This window comes from Cetorhinus maximus, chromosome 16, assembly GCF_964194155.1.
Source record: "Cetorhinus maximus chromosome 16, sCetMax3.hap1.1, whole genome shotgun sequence".
NCBI classification, from domain to species: Eukaryota; Metazoa; Chordata; class Chondrichthyes; order Lamniformes; family Cetorhinidae; genus Cetorhinus; species Cetorhinus maximus.
The window spans coordinates 70,042,444-70,056,005 of NC_135894.1; the positions used below are offsets into that span (position 1 = coordinate 70,042,444).

A 13,562-nucleotide genomic window follows, 5' to 3' on the forward strand; every position below is an offset into this window, starting at 1 on the left:
AAACATCTGATCCTTTGTCCGCCTTCAGCACCTGAGCCCTTCAGGAGCACAGCATCACTGGTCACAGATGCTGAAGAGATGGGGGCCAGCCCCACCTTAAAGCTGCTGAGAGCACACAGAGAGAATGATAGAACTCTGTGACGCCTGCCCACAGCATTCTGGCAGCAATGACCCGCACCGTTGAGATGCAGGCATCAGTTAAGTGTCCAGGGAGTGCGAGGCTGGACCATCACTTTGGTCTGAAGGCTGCACAAAGTGCAGGGAAGAGGCCCTGGACTGAGACATCTGCCTTCATCTTGTGCAGAAAGGTTTTAATCTGACTGACATGAACACTGCTCATCAGAACAAGGAGCCATAGACGGGGTGACATCATGGGAGTTTATTGACGATAGTGAATATTATGTAGAAGTGATTAACACCCCTGCCTAGGCTGTACAACTACATCTTAACCTTAGAGGTGTCAGCTGTGGCTCAGTTCATAGCACCCTCGCCTTTGAATCAGAAGGTTGTGGGTTCATGTCCCACTCCCGGAAACCAAGAACTGTGATTGTACTCAAAAGAGTTACAATCTGTGACTGTTGATAACTCGAAAGAGTTACATCTGAGGTGTCAGCTGTGGCTCAGTTCATAGCACCCTCGCCTTTGAATCAGAAGGTTGTGGGTTCATGTCCCACTCCCGGAAAACCAAGAACTGTGAATGTACTCGAAAGAGTTACATGCGATCTGTTGATAACTCGAAAGAGTTACATCTTAACCTTAGAGGTGTCAGCTGTGGCTCAGTTCATAGCACCCTCGCCTTTGAATCAGAGGGTTGTGGGTTCATGTCCCACTCCCGGAAACCAAGAACTGTGATTGTACTCGAAAGAGTTACAATCTGTGACTGTTGATAACTCGAAAGAGTTACATCTGAGGTGTCAGCTGTGGCTCAGTTCATAGCACTCTCGCCTTTGAATCAGAAGGTTGTGGGTTCATGTCCCACTCCCGGAAACCAAGAACTGTTATTGTACTCGAAAGAGTTACAATCTGTGACTTTTGATAACTCGAAAGAGTTACATCTTAACCTTCCTAACCCTGCCGTTATGTCTTGGTGCTCCCCAGATATCCACAGTGGAGATGGAGGCAGCCAGCTGACCGCTATGCTGTGTCTGTGATGACCTTGACGGGTTCCCTCTGGAGGGCTTAGACCTGGAGGACCCCGGCCTGCTTTTGGGGTCCTGCTGTGTGGCAGTGGCATCCTCCTCGAGCTGTGGAGCTGGAGCTGCTGAGATCACAGAAAGAGGGGATTTGAATGGACTGGACACTCATGGAGTCACCTGGGAAAATGGCCCCGGAGTGTGCACCTGCTGATCCTTCAGGGCCCCTGGCTGACTCCTTTTGGAGAAGGGATAGCTGGAGAACATCAGGAAGGGATGCCCACTGCACTCCTCAGATTGTAAGACATGATGGAGGAATCCCGAGCTTGCCTCTGCAGCTCCAGCAACTGTGACATGACCAAGTCCAGAGGCTCATCATCTGACTTGGACTCAGCAAATTCCTGGTCTCCAGCAGTCCTCTGAGTGCCTGACACCTGGAAAGTCCCTGCTGCCGCCTGCTGTGGATCAGACAGTGCAATGTGCTCACCACATTGTGATCCCGAGGCTACTCTAAAACTAATTCCTACCGAGGTGTGTGTCTCTGTGCTGGTGGAGGGTGTGGGTGAGCGTTGTGATGGGACTTCAAGGAGGGTGCCTTCAGATTCCTCTTCAGAGGTTTCTTCAGGGCTTGATGCTGGGTCATGGACACTGTCGGTTGTTTGGCAGATGTACCTGCAAAAGCAAGGAAAGATAATTAGTGCATGGCAGTGGCCTGTGAAAGAGGACACATCACTCACAGCATGGTTGTCTGATGGATGTTGCACTGCTGGATCCTCACTTGGTAGAGCAGCGCTGACCTCACCATCAGCACTGGAACGATCCAGATCCTCCCCGGCCAGCTGGATGGCTCTGTTTTCAAAGTCCGTGAGGACCTTGATTTCAGGCATTCCGCCACCGGTCTGCGACCTCTCCCTCTTGTGTGCCAGCTTACCCTGCATGAATGAGAGAGTGTAAGCAGGATGCTTGCCAGGCCAAATGATAAGTATGCCTGGCCTGTGTGGGTGGTGAGTTGTCCCATGGATGGGATGAGGACAGTGAAGGTGAGGGTGTGAGAGTGAATGATGATGTCCCTTGAACTGGCAGTGAGTGAGGGCCCTGTGGATGTGTGATGGGTTTGCGAGTGTGAGAGTTGAGAATGATGAGAAGAGTGACTTAGCCTGGTGGAACAGAGGAGATCATTCATCCTCTTGTGGCACTGGGTGGCTTTCCTCTTTTGCAGGGCATTGGTACTAACCACCACTGCCACTACCTCCCAAGCCGGATTAGTGATGTTGCTGCCCATCCTGCGGCCAGAGTGGGGGTAGAGGACATCACAGCGAACCTCCACTGTGTCCAAAAAGGCGCTCGAGGGGTGCATCATTGAACCTGGGGGATGTGTTCTTTTTGCCTTTCAGGGCCATGTCACCTTTGCAGCAGTCGTGGGCTGGAAGCACGGAGAGGTGTGCGCGCAGCTGCACTTCAAATATGGCGCCCGACATGATGAAGCGACACGGTGATATTGTGGCGGGCAAATGAGAGCCCGCCTGCCATTGAAACTGTGTTTCCCAGGAATGCATAATTAACGCAGCAGAATTGGGGCGATACTGCATGAAAAGCCGCCATTGCAGTCGGTGGGCAAAACATTGTTTTACCTGCCCACTACCTCACTTAGTGCAAATCTGGGATGATTCAGCCCGATGGCTCTGATGAAAGATCATTCACCTGAAGTATTAACTCTATCTTTTCCATCTATGCTGCCTGACCTGCTGAGTATTTTGAGCATTTTTCCTCAGCCACTTTGGCTTTTTTTGTTTTTGTAAATATGTATTTCCTTAACAAAATCGGATTGAGAAGTTCAATCAAGAGTCTGAACCAAGAAGTGTTGATGTTAAATCGGGTATAGAAAGCAAAATAAGAGAGGGAAAGAGAAATTGGATTAAGAGAGAGGAGTGACAAAAAAGTTTTTTAAAACATTAATTTTGTAAAGTTTAATTTTCAGTGCCAGAAATTGTTAGGCAGTGATTAAGCCTTATCAAACTGGAATGGCATTTAGACTAAATTGGACAAGCCCTAATTTTGTGGCAAATTTCGTCCACTTCTACAGCTTAAGTACAGGAACTTTGCAGTTTAATACATTTGAATAGGGGAGCCAGGCAGTAAGATACTGTTCTCACACAACTTAGGGTAGAGTGGACATCTTGGACAGCGGATTCTGGCTTTTCACATTTACCCAAACATCTGCATTCACTGAAGTTGCAGTCTGATTTGTGCATAACTAATGTGTCTTGTTAGCTTCATTGTTGGTTTTACAGCGAATTCTGGCCCAATAAGCTCTCTTATTTATGCAGCTTTCTGATGTCATATAGAGGGCACTCCATTGCTTCCAACTCTCACTTGCAGCAACTTGCCATGCAAAAGTTCATGGAAATTTAACAGGCAAGGGCAAGTCTGATGTTTATTTGTTGGTTACAGCAAATCCTGCCTCAATGTCTCTTGAACGTCTTTGGTATAAATTCCACAAAAAACAAATAGGGCAAGGAACTGGGAATAGATTTTTTTCCAATTTGTACCTTTACTTATTGCTGCATCAGATTATACAACTGCATCCTTTCCTGCAGTGCCCCACCCACTAGTTTAGGCCCTTTGGCAGACTGGTCACTGCCCTTTGTCAGTCCCTGCACTAAGTTCCTTCCTTGTCAAGCTTGAGTCTCTACCATTGACCTACATAATCTAAAACTTTTACCTGTGTTCTTTTCCATGTGTATTTTGATTGCCACTTCTGAACCCAAGCCCCATCTCCTATTCTTCCTTTTTCTACTGGAACAATAGCAGGACCCAAGGGTGTTACATTAAAACTCCCTTGTAATATGGACAATTTCGTATGCATGTTTCTTCAGGCTTATCATAGGCAGCCCAAGTCAACGTTGAATGGTACAAGACTTGGCTTGGGTAATTAAGCTATTTTATTCTACAGTAACGTGAGCATACAGAGCAATGGTTAGGTTAGATTTAATTGTTTCAGCCAAAAATTGCAGATGAAAGGAAGGCATGTGATGTGGTAAACAAGAAAAAAGCCGAAAACTAAGATCTGTCAACTCAAAGATTTATATTATTTTACTCCTAAATAAAAAGCCCCAATATAGATATAGCAACCAAAATGGTCATGGTTTCAGAACTTCCTTTGCCTCAGTTAAGTTCCAATAGACTGGTGCCTTACAATATAACAAATTTTAACAGTTCTGTTCAAACCATTAAGGTAAAGGTGCATCAAATGCCACATTAGGAGGAATGACTTTGAAGATTTGTGGTGATCTGAGTTTGGGAGTGAGCATTATTATGAGGAATAATGCATACAATTATATATTTTTTATTTAGACCTTTATGATGTGGGTATCAGAAGAACTCAAGAAAAAAATGCTCCACCCTTTAGCAATATTGTCTTCACGGTTTTACTTAAGTGCTCGTGTTATAAGGTCACACAGAAAAGCTCTCTTTATTCATTGCAACATAAATTCTCCATGTACCACAGGGGTAAGCCTAGTTTAATAGGAAAAATAATCAAGAACCTGCAGTGTTTTTGACAGATGTCAAATGACAGCACATGCACAATAGCTCCTAACCCTAGTGCTTCCCTTGGGTCACATTACTTTAGCGCAGTTCTATCATACAGATCTGGTGTGGATAATGTGAGAAAACACCTTGCGTGACCAAATGTAGTGCAGCACTTCATTTTTCCACAGCAAAAAAGAGAATTTTCCAAAGGTTTCTTGATTTTTCAGTTTGACTTTGACTTATCTTGTTAAATTAACCTTTAGATTTGAATCTGATAAATGCCGTGCACTTGCAATTTTTGAATAATGTGTCAAAATTGAAATCTGAATAATTGTTTTCTTTGTTTTTAACTTTAGGGCCCAGTAATTTATGCTCAACTAGATCATTCTGGACGAAAGCATTCCAACAAGATCTACAAGTCAGATTCCGTTGTTTATTCTGATATCCAGAAATCCTGATATAAAGTCACTACATATTTTAACTAAATAATCTGAATGGCGAGTGGGCTGAGTGGCTGAAATGTTGGCTTTTTATTTTGTTCCTATTTGTAACATTATTGAGTGACTGATCCTCTGGAAGGGGAGGAAATAAATTTCAAGTTCAAGTTGTGATAACAAGGGACCATGGTTAGGATTTTAGCCATCTAATTGGGAAAAATATCAAAGGCTTAATTTGGAATGCTGTAGTGAATTGGGACTATACCTGCTCTTAGTTTAAATTTGAGTATTTGCCATGCCCATGCCCTATGATGTCTAGTGTAATGGATTTTTCATATGTGGGCCACAGCAAACCTATGATTGTTTCCTTAATTTGTGACCCACATGCTTACTCATGTGCTATTTCTATCTTTGTGATAAAGTTCTTTGTTCCAGCAAAGATTTGTGGGAAGTTTGCAGTGCTGCAAAACAGAAACAAATTGATAATACATATTTAGAATACTAAGATTGTATTTTGAGGAAAGAAATATGCCTATTCCAAAAATTTCCTTCGGTCTACAGTGGGAGAAAGAGGACAATAATATTATGGTCTGCATGCTTAATTTATAGTGCAAAATGTAAACTAACACTGCCATTATGCCAAAACTACCGCCCACTGTGAGACCACATTGGTTAAAAATATAGATTTTTTGTTTATTTAGTTGTCGTAATTATGCAGTTCATAATAGCAAGGATGTTGCCACAGTGAGGTGACAGTTTTATAACAGCATAAAATACAACTCGGAAAATGTGGGAGCTTCATTGTGAGAGCATAGCTACAACACTGGCATCTACGTGGTTATGTGGAAAATTGCCCAGGTATGTCCTGTACACAAAAAGGACAAATCCAACTTGGCCAATTACTGTCTCATCAGTCTACTCTCCATCATCAGTAAAGTAATGGAAGAGGTCATCAACAGTGCTATCAAGCAGCACTTGCTTAGCAATAACCTGCTCACTGACGCCCAGTTTGGGTCCCGCCAGGGTCACTCAGCTCCTGACCTCATTACAGCCTTGGTTCAAACGTGGACAAAAGAGCTGAACTGCCAAGGTGAGGTGAGAGTGAATGCCCTTGCCATCAAGGCAGCACTTGACTGAGTGTGGCATCAAGGAGCCCTAGCAAAACTGGAATCAATGGGTATCGGGGGGAAACTGTCTGCTGGTTGGAGTCATACCTAGCACAAAGGAAGATGGTTGTGGTTGTTGGAGGTCAGCCATCTCAGCTCCAGGGCATCACTGCAGGAGTTCCTTAGGGTAGTGTCCTCGGCCCAACCATCTTCAGCTGATTCATCAATGACCTTCCTTCCATCATAAGGTCCGAAGTGGGGATGTTCGCTGATGATTGAACAATGTTCAGCAACATTCACGACTCCTCAGATACTGAAGCAGTTTATGTCCAAATGCAGCAAGACCTGGACAATATCCAGGCTTGGGCTGACAAGTGGCAAGTAACATTTGCACTACTTAAGTGTCAGGCAATGACCATCTCCAACAAGAGAGAATCCACCCATCATCCCTTGATGTTCAATGGCATTACCATCACTGAATCCCCCACTATCAATATCCTGGGGTTACCATTGACCAGAAACTGAACTGGACTAGCCATATAAATACTGTAGCTACAAGAGCAGGCCAGAGGCTAGGAATAGTGCGACAAGTAACCCAGCTCCCGACTCCCCAAAGCCTGTCCACCATCTACAAGTCATAAGTCAGGAGTTTGATGGAATACTCCCCACTTGCCTGGATGAGTGCAGCTCCCACAACACTCCAGAAGCTTGACACCAACCAGGACAAAGCAGTCAGCTTGATTGGCACCACAACATTCACTCCCTCCACCACCAATGTACAGTAGCAGTGGTGTGTACCATCTACAAGATGCACTGCAGGAATTCACCAAGGCTTCTTAGGCAGCACCTTCCAAACCCACAACCACTACCATCTAGAAGGACAAGGGCAGCAGATAGATGGGAACACCACCAACTGCAGGTTCTCCTCCAAGTCACTCACCATCCTGACTTGGAAACATGTCGCCATTCCTTCACTGTCGCTGGGTCAAAATCCTGGAACTCCCTTCCTAACAGCACTGTGGGTGTACTCAGACCACATGGACTGCAGTGGTTCAAGAAGGCAACTCACTACCACCTTCTCAAGGGCAATTAGGGATAAGCAATAAATGCTGGCCCAGCCAGTGAAGCCCACATCCCATGAATGAATAAAAAATAAATGCTTGTATTGAGGTTGAACTGTCTTGAGGCTGAGCTGTAATTTAAAACCATACCATCTTAATTATTTTACTGTCTTTTAAAGCCAGAGTTAACGTAACAGCAAAATATAGTGGCACTTTCTTTGCTCTTTAGCAAAGAAAATGCATTTAGTGAAATGAAATTTACTTAATGTTGGGTACTCTGCACTATACTATATTTATTAATCACTTTTTACATTTATTAAAAGCTTGGCAAATTAGATATTTAGGTAAACTACTTGTTGCATACCTACTGAATACTTTTGAGCATCGATAGCTTTAGTTTCTATAAATTATAATCAAACCGATGTTTTGATATTATTGTACAGTATTTGGAATTAGAGGCTAAAATAGTAAAACATTCTTTAGACGTGTAAGTTGCAGAGGTTTCAGGCACTTAATGGGTGAGCAAGATAAAATCACGGGAGATGATGCTGTATAGATTCTTTGCCCCAGTCTTCACCGAAGAGACTAACAAAAGAGGAAATGGTCAATCGGGAGAGGTATTACAACTCTTAAGATAGAAAGAAGATGCTAAACAAAAGTAGCCAAATTTGAGAACAAAGTCCCTGTTGCTCTAGTCTAGCACAAAACATTTGGGTTGTCTGTCCTATGGCGCATAACTTCCGATCTCTGGGGTGTCGTACTCAGGGGGACCCCAAAGTTATGACCACTCTTTCTCTCTCTCTCACCCCCCCCCCCCCCGCCCCAAATGGAAGTCCCCATGTAAGGATTGCACAGGAATTGCCCAGGAAGTTCAGGCGCCTGTTGGGCAATTGCTCTGCAATGGGAACCATCTGATATTCCGATTTAAATCGCAAACTTCAGGTAGTTCTGATTGTCTTACAGTAATAGCTACTCAGAAAAAGTTAAAGTATTAAAAGCACTTCTAACTCCTGTGTAACTACAGTACTGACACCTGCTGACCACCCACCCCCCCCCCCAATCCTGCTCAATTAACTTATACACTTAACTTCTCCCTGTCTTCTCAAAGTGGCTGGACCTTTAAACCTATCTGCTTTATGGCAGCTAGAGCTGTAAAAAAGCGAAAATGTCTTCTTTACCTTCTCCTCAGCTGCTCTCAACACATCACCTCAGGAACCGGCTGAACTGCACCTTTCTCACCCGCCCAAAGTCGGGAGGAAGGGCAAGAAAGTTCCGGCTGCATTTCAGGGTAAATAACCAGGAGGAGTAGAGTGGCAATCCGACTGTGCATGCCACTCCACAGAAATTACAGCCCTATATTTTACATATACTTTAACCTTGAAATTTTACTTCTCATTCATTTTGTTCTTTTTAAAATTTTTGCTCCTGACCTTTTTTGGGGGTGAGATGGTGCAGGGGAAGGAGCAATGGGAACAGGTAGTTTTGTGCCTGGTTTGTCAATGTTCAAACTGCTACTCTTTCTGATGTCTCTAGTATCACAGATGTTAATATTCAGTCAATTTGATTCACTCCATGTGGTATCAAGAAACAGTTGGAGGTACTTGATATTGCAAAGGCTATGGGTCCTGACAACATCCCAGCAATTGTACTGTGTATTATTGTACAATTGTACTGTTGCACTCCAGAACTAGCCTCACCCCTAGCAAGCAGCTCCGGTGCAGCTAAAACTCTGGTATTTACTCTACAATATAGAAAATTGCCAAAGAATGTCCTATCCACAAAAAGCAGGACAACTCCAATCTGGCCAATTACTCTACTCGATCTACTGTTGATCATCAGCAAAGTGATGGAAGATGTCATGTACAATACTATCAAATAGCACTTTGATAGCAGTAACCTGCTCACTGTGCTCGGCTTGGGTTCTACCAGGGCCACTAGGCTCCAGATCTCATTACAGCCTTGGTCCAAACATGGACTAAAGTGCTGAACTCCAGAGGGGAAGTGAGGGTGACTGCCCTTGAAATCAAGGTAGCATTTGACCGAGTGTGGTATTAAGGAGCCCTGGAAAAATTGAAGTCAATGGAAGTGGGGGGGAAAGCTTTCCACTGGTTGGAGTCATACCGAGAACAAAAGAAGATTGTTGTGGATATTAGAGGCCAGTCATCTTAGTTCCAGGACATCACTGCAGGAGTTCGTCAGCGTAGTGTCCTGGGCCCAACCATCTTCAGCTGTTTCATCATTCAATGTTTTTATCTCATCAATCACCTTCCCTCCTTCAAAAGGTCAGGAGTGGGGATGTTCACTGACATTTACATAATGTTCAGCACCATTCGCGACTCCTCAGATATTGAAGCAGTCTTGTCCATAAACAGCAAGATCTGAACAATATTCAGGCTTGGGCTCAGAAGAGGATCTGAAGAAGAGACATACAGACTCAAAACGTCATTTCTGTTTCTCTCTCCACAGATGCTGCCAGGTCTGCTGAGTTTTCCCAGCATTTTCTGTTTTTATTTCAGTGCTTTGCTTTTATTTTAATGTTTGTTTTCTTTCTGGCTTTATGCTGAATTTGTCTTTATGCTAGGTGCTGTTTTCTCTAATAATTCTAGTGAAATGTTGTTTGTGGATTTCTAAGACAGCCACTGCCAGCTGTTCCATTGCTTTTTGTAATCTCCTTTGAAGTTCAGCTCTAGTGCTTACTTTTTATAACTGCTTGATTAATTCACAGTGCCTTTTTCCTAAATTGCTTAACTTACATTTCTCTGGAAACTAGTCTGAAATTATTATTATTAGACACCAGGACTGATGGTCTTTGCTTAGCCCAGGGAAAGGGGACATGACCAGATAATGCCTCTGCAATGGTGGAAGAGTAGCTGGGTAGATACCTAAATAAACAGCCATATCATGAAGCTGTGATAGGATTTTCTTTTTAACCTTGTTTAGCTAAGCTGTTTGCTAAAACGAGCAAGCTGATGAATGTGTGAGAATACAATAGGAGGTAACTTAGTTAAAATGGTGAACCATTCTATGATTCAATAGTTCGATAAGGAATTAAAACATTTAGCCTGGATGACTGACCTTATGAACAGCTTTAAACAAAAACAACTGATAACACAGATACAAATAATAAGGCTCCTAACTGGTGGAATATCAGTTTGAAATGGGTCATGGAGAAACAGGACTGGATGCGATAAGGAAAGCCATCTTAGCTTGCCGTGAGGGCATGGTTGGTTAAGAACAAAAATCATAGGCAAGGAGTGAAGGGACCCCTGCAAGATAATCTAGGGGTGGGCTTCTCTCCCTGGTCTGAACAAAGAACTCTACATATAAATTGAGCATTTTTGAATTAAAGGTAATTTTTTATAGCACAGTGAGGTCTTGTCAATATTGCACCTGAGGTCTACCCCTGAAAAAAGGATATAAAGTAAAGATTTGGAACGGCTTCTAGGATAGTTCAAAGACTTTGAGAAAAAGCAAAATACTGAGGAAAGGAAAAAGAGCTTCATGCATGTCAGCTGTCCTGACTGGTCTGGACAAGCACTCACTACTTTCACGATCACATGTTTTTTGCTGTATAATTAGTGTGCTATATCCCATTTTGAACTCTGATAAGGCACAACATATTACACACCATATTGGTTCAGTCAATCCTCCATTTAAAAGATAACAATACAGGTTGAACTCTGTATATTTAACATTCCCTCCCTATAGCATTCCATGTAAAGCTGTTGAAAATGTGTTGCAATCAGATATTAATTGTCCATACTGACAATTATATTTTGCTACCAAATGTGAATTCTGTGAATGGCATTTTCACTTGTATATGTTTGTTGTAAACCAGTGACATTGCTCTCACCTTTGCTAATTGTTTTGTTGCTCATTTATATTTTAGATCAAGATCATCAAACTATATAGCTTCTGTTTACTTTGTATGTAGCCTTTGATAATGTCAAAATAACATAGTAATATTTTAAATTGATAACCTGTGTGTGTATCCCCAAATATGTAAATATGTGAACTTAATTATATGTCATTTGCCTTAAATGAAGAAAAACATGCATTGTAATTGCATGTTGCTATAAATAAGAAAAAGCATCTTATTTAAATATTTAATTCCATTTTATGTAACCTGAATTCTGAACACAAACCACTCCAGATAGCTGATGTAGTCTGTATATAAAAACCATTTGGTAGATGGCATTCAGGAACTCACTTGATATAATTAACAAATTCATGAGCATTACTTCACCCAAGGCAGACTACTTGAACAGTACAGTTAGAAAGAAAACGCTACATTGCAGTATATAAGCAAGTTTAAAAGTGGTAATGGTCACTTTTCAGAGTAACAAAGCAAATTTGTGCTGTCAGGTGACTGCACAAACTGGGGGTCTTATCCAAGAGAGAAATCTAAATGGTTTCTACAAAGAAATGATTGATTCACTGCAACATTAGTAGTGTTATTTTGCTTCTGCGTTATTCTTGAGCAACAGCACGCACCTAAAATTGACATTCCTTAAATTGTGTAAAGCCTAAAATTACATTTTAACAACTTTGCCTGCAAAATCTTGCTCTAATGCTAGCTAGAAGTGCATAAGTGTATAAATTCAAACAAGTTTGCTAAATTATTTGCTACATTACAAAATATTTTGTACTTGCCTTAACTGTTTGAAAATTTATTTTATCTTAAATTTATTGGGATGATTTGCTTTCATGAAGGACGTCAGGATTTTTAGACCTGTAAAGAAAATAATTTTTTTCTGCATAACTGACCAAAAGAATTTCACAGGATTGAACAAACAAATTTATTTATGTGGATTATCCTTTCCATAGTTTCAGCTTAAAGAAATAGAGACCTACTGATGATCCCTGTGAAATATTGGCTATAGCAAAGATGTGTAAGATTTTGACATTGCTGGTTGGTTTATTTCGTAAAGCAATTCTCTAGGAATTTCACATGAAAACACAACAGCCTTAACACGCCAATTGCCTTCACTAATAAGAATTTTCTTGCAAACGTTCTGAATTACTGTGGGTATTAAAACAAATGGATTCTTCATTATATCACATGTTGGAGCTGTTTGGCTAGTTAGATGCATATCTGCAAAATTACCACTAACATTGTCTGGAGGAAGAAGCCTATTTGCTGAGACTAGAAAAAAAAGTGTAAAGCTCATCTATAACCAGTTATATGTTGACTGTACTTCTGTTTAGTAAAATTAACGTTACGATAAAGTTTTGTTCTTTCAAAATAGTTTTTGCCCCCTTTGTGACATTTTTTAAGCCTGTTGTCACGGATTCTAATAGATAATGGATCATTGTACTAATGAGTACTTGCCCTATTGCCTACAAACATGCATATGATGTCATTTCATACAGAAAAATAAATGCTGCACCGTAAGTAATGCAAAGAGCTTCATATCTTTCGACACAAATGGGAATTGATATTGTAGTCTTCCAGTGCAAATCACAACCTTGCCTGAGCAGAACTTAGTGCAGAGAAGGGGAGGAGGGTGGGAGAGGGGGTACCTCACTGCCCAAAATCTTGTAAGAGAATTGCCCAAGGTCAAAGACAAGTGTCCAAGAGATAGGGCACGAAGGTAGTGGGTGTGGAAGTGTGGAGAAGAACCTATAGCAGCCATGGTGCTGAGAAATGACAAGCAATGGTGGTATATGTATGAACACAACAAGGAAAGTGGCTGAGGTAACACATCCACAGTGCATAGGAATGCAAGGGAATACAGAACTCAGTCCTCCACACCACTTGGAATCCACATCTGGAGAAGGTATGCTGCAGGTTGCCCAAATGCAAAACAATGATTTCACATCCATTATACCAACCTCAAAATATATCGCAAAATGTAAAGGGAGTCAAGCAAGAGAGCAATGGTGAACAGTTCTTCAGTCTGGAGGGAAGTATGCAATGCCATCCCCCAGGGGTTGATATTAGGACCCTTGTTCTTTTGATATATATCAATAACCCGCACATGGCATAATTTGAAATGTTTCTAGAATACACAAAACCGGGAAATGTAGAAAACTGGGATAGTAACATTTCAGAAGAGACACCGGTGAAATGGGCAAACTTATGGCAAGTGCAGTTTAACAGAGAAAAGTTGTGATCCCCTTTAGTGGGAAAAAATGAGGAAGGGAAATACAAACAAATTGATAAAGAGTACAGAAACTTGGGGGTATATATGTAAATATCTTTAAAGATGGCAGGACAAGTTGAGAACATTGTTACAAAATCGTTTGGGATCCTTGGCTTTATGAATAGAGGCATAGAGTACAAGAGAAATG

General features: G+C 41.8%; 1 protein-coding gene across 1 annotated transcript in view; it reads left to right on the forward strand.

The window, feature by feature from the left end:
• The window catches only part of LOC144691676 (myelin protein zero-like protein 1), a 50,663-nt gene extending 38,147 nt beyond the window's left edge, over positions 1-12,516 (forward strand). The window contains exon 6 of the mRNA XM_078560006.1: positions 5,021-12,516. Within this exon, the coding sequence (XP_078416132.1) occupies positions 5,021-5,122 (102 nt within the window). The 3' untranslated portion in view covers positions 5,123-12,516. The remainder of the gene's footprint in view (positions 1-5,020) is intronic.
• Positions 12,517-13,562: the final 1,046 nt, after the last annotated feature.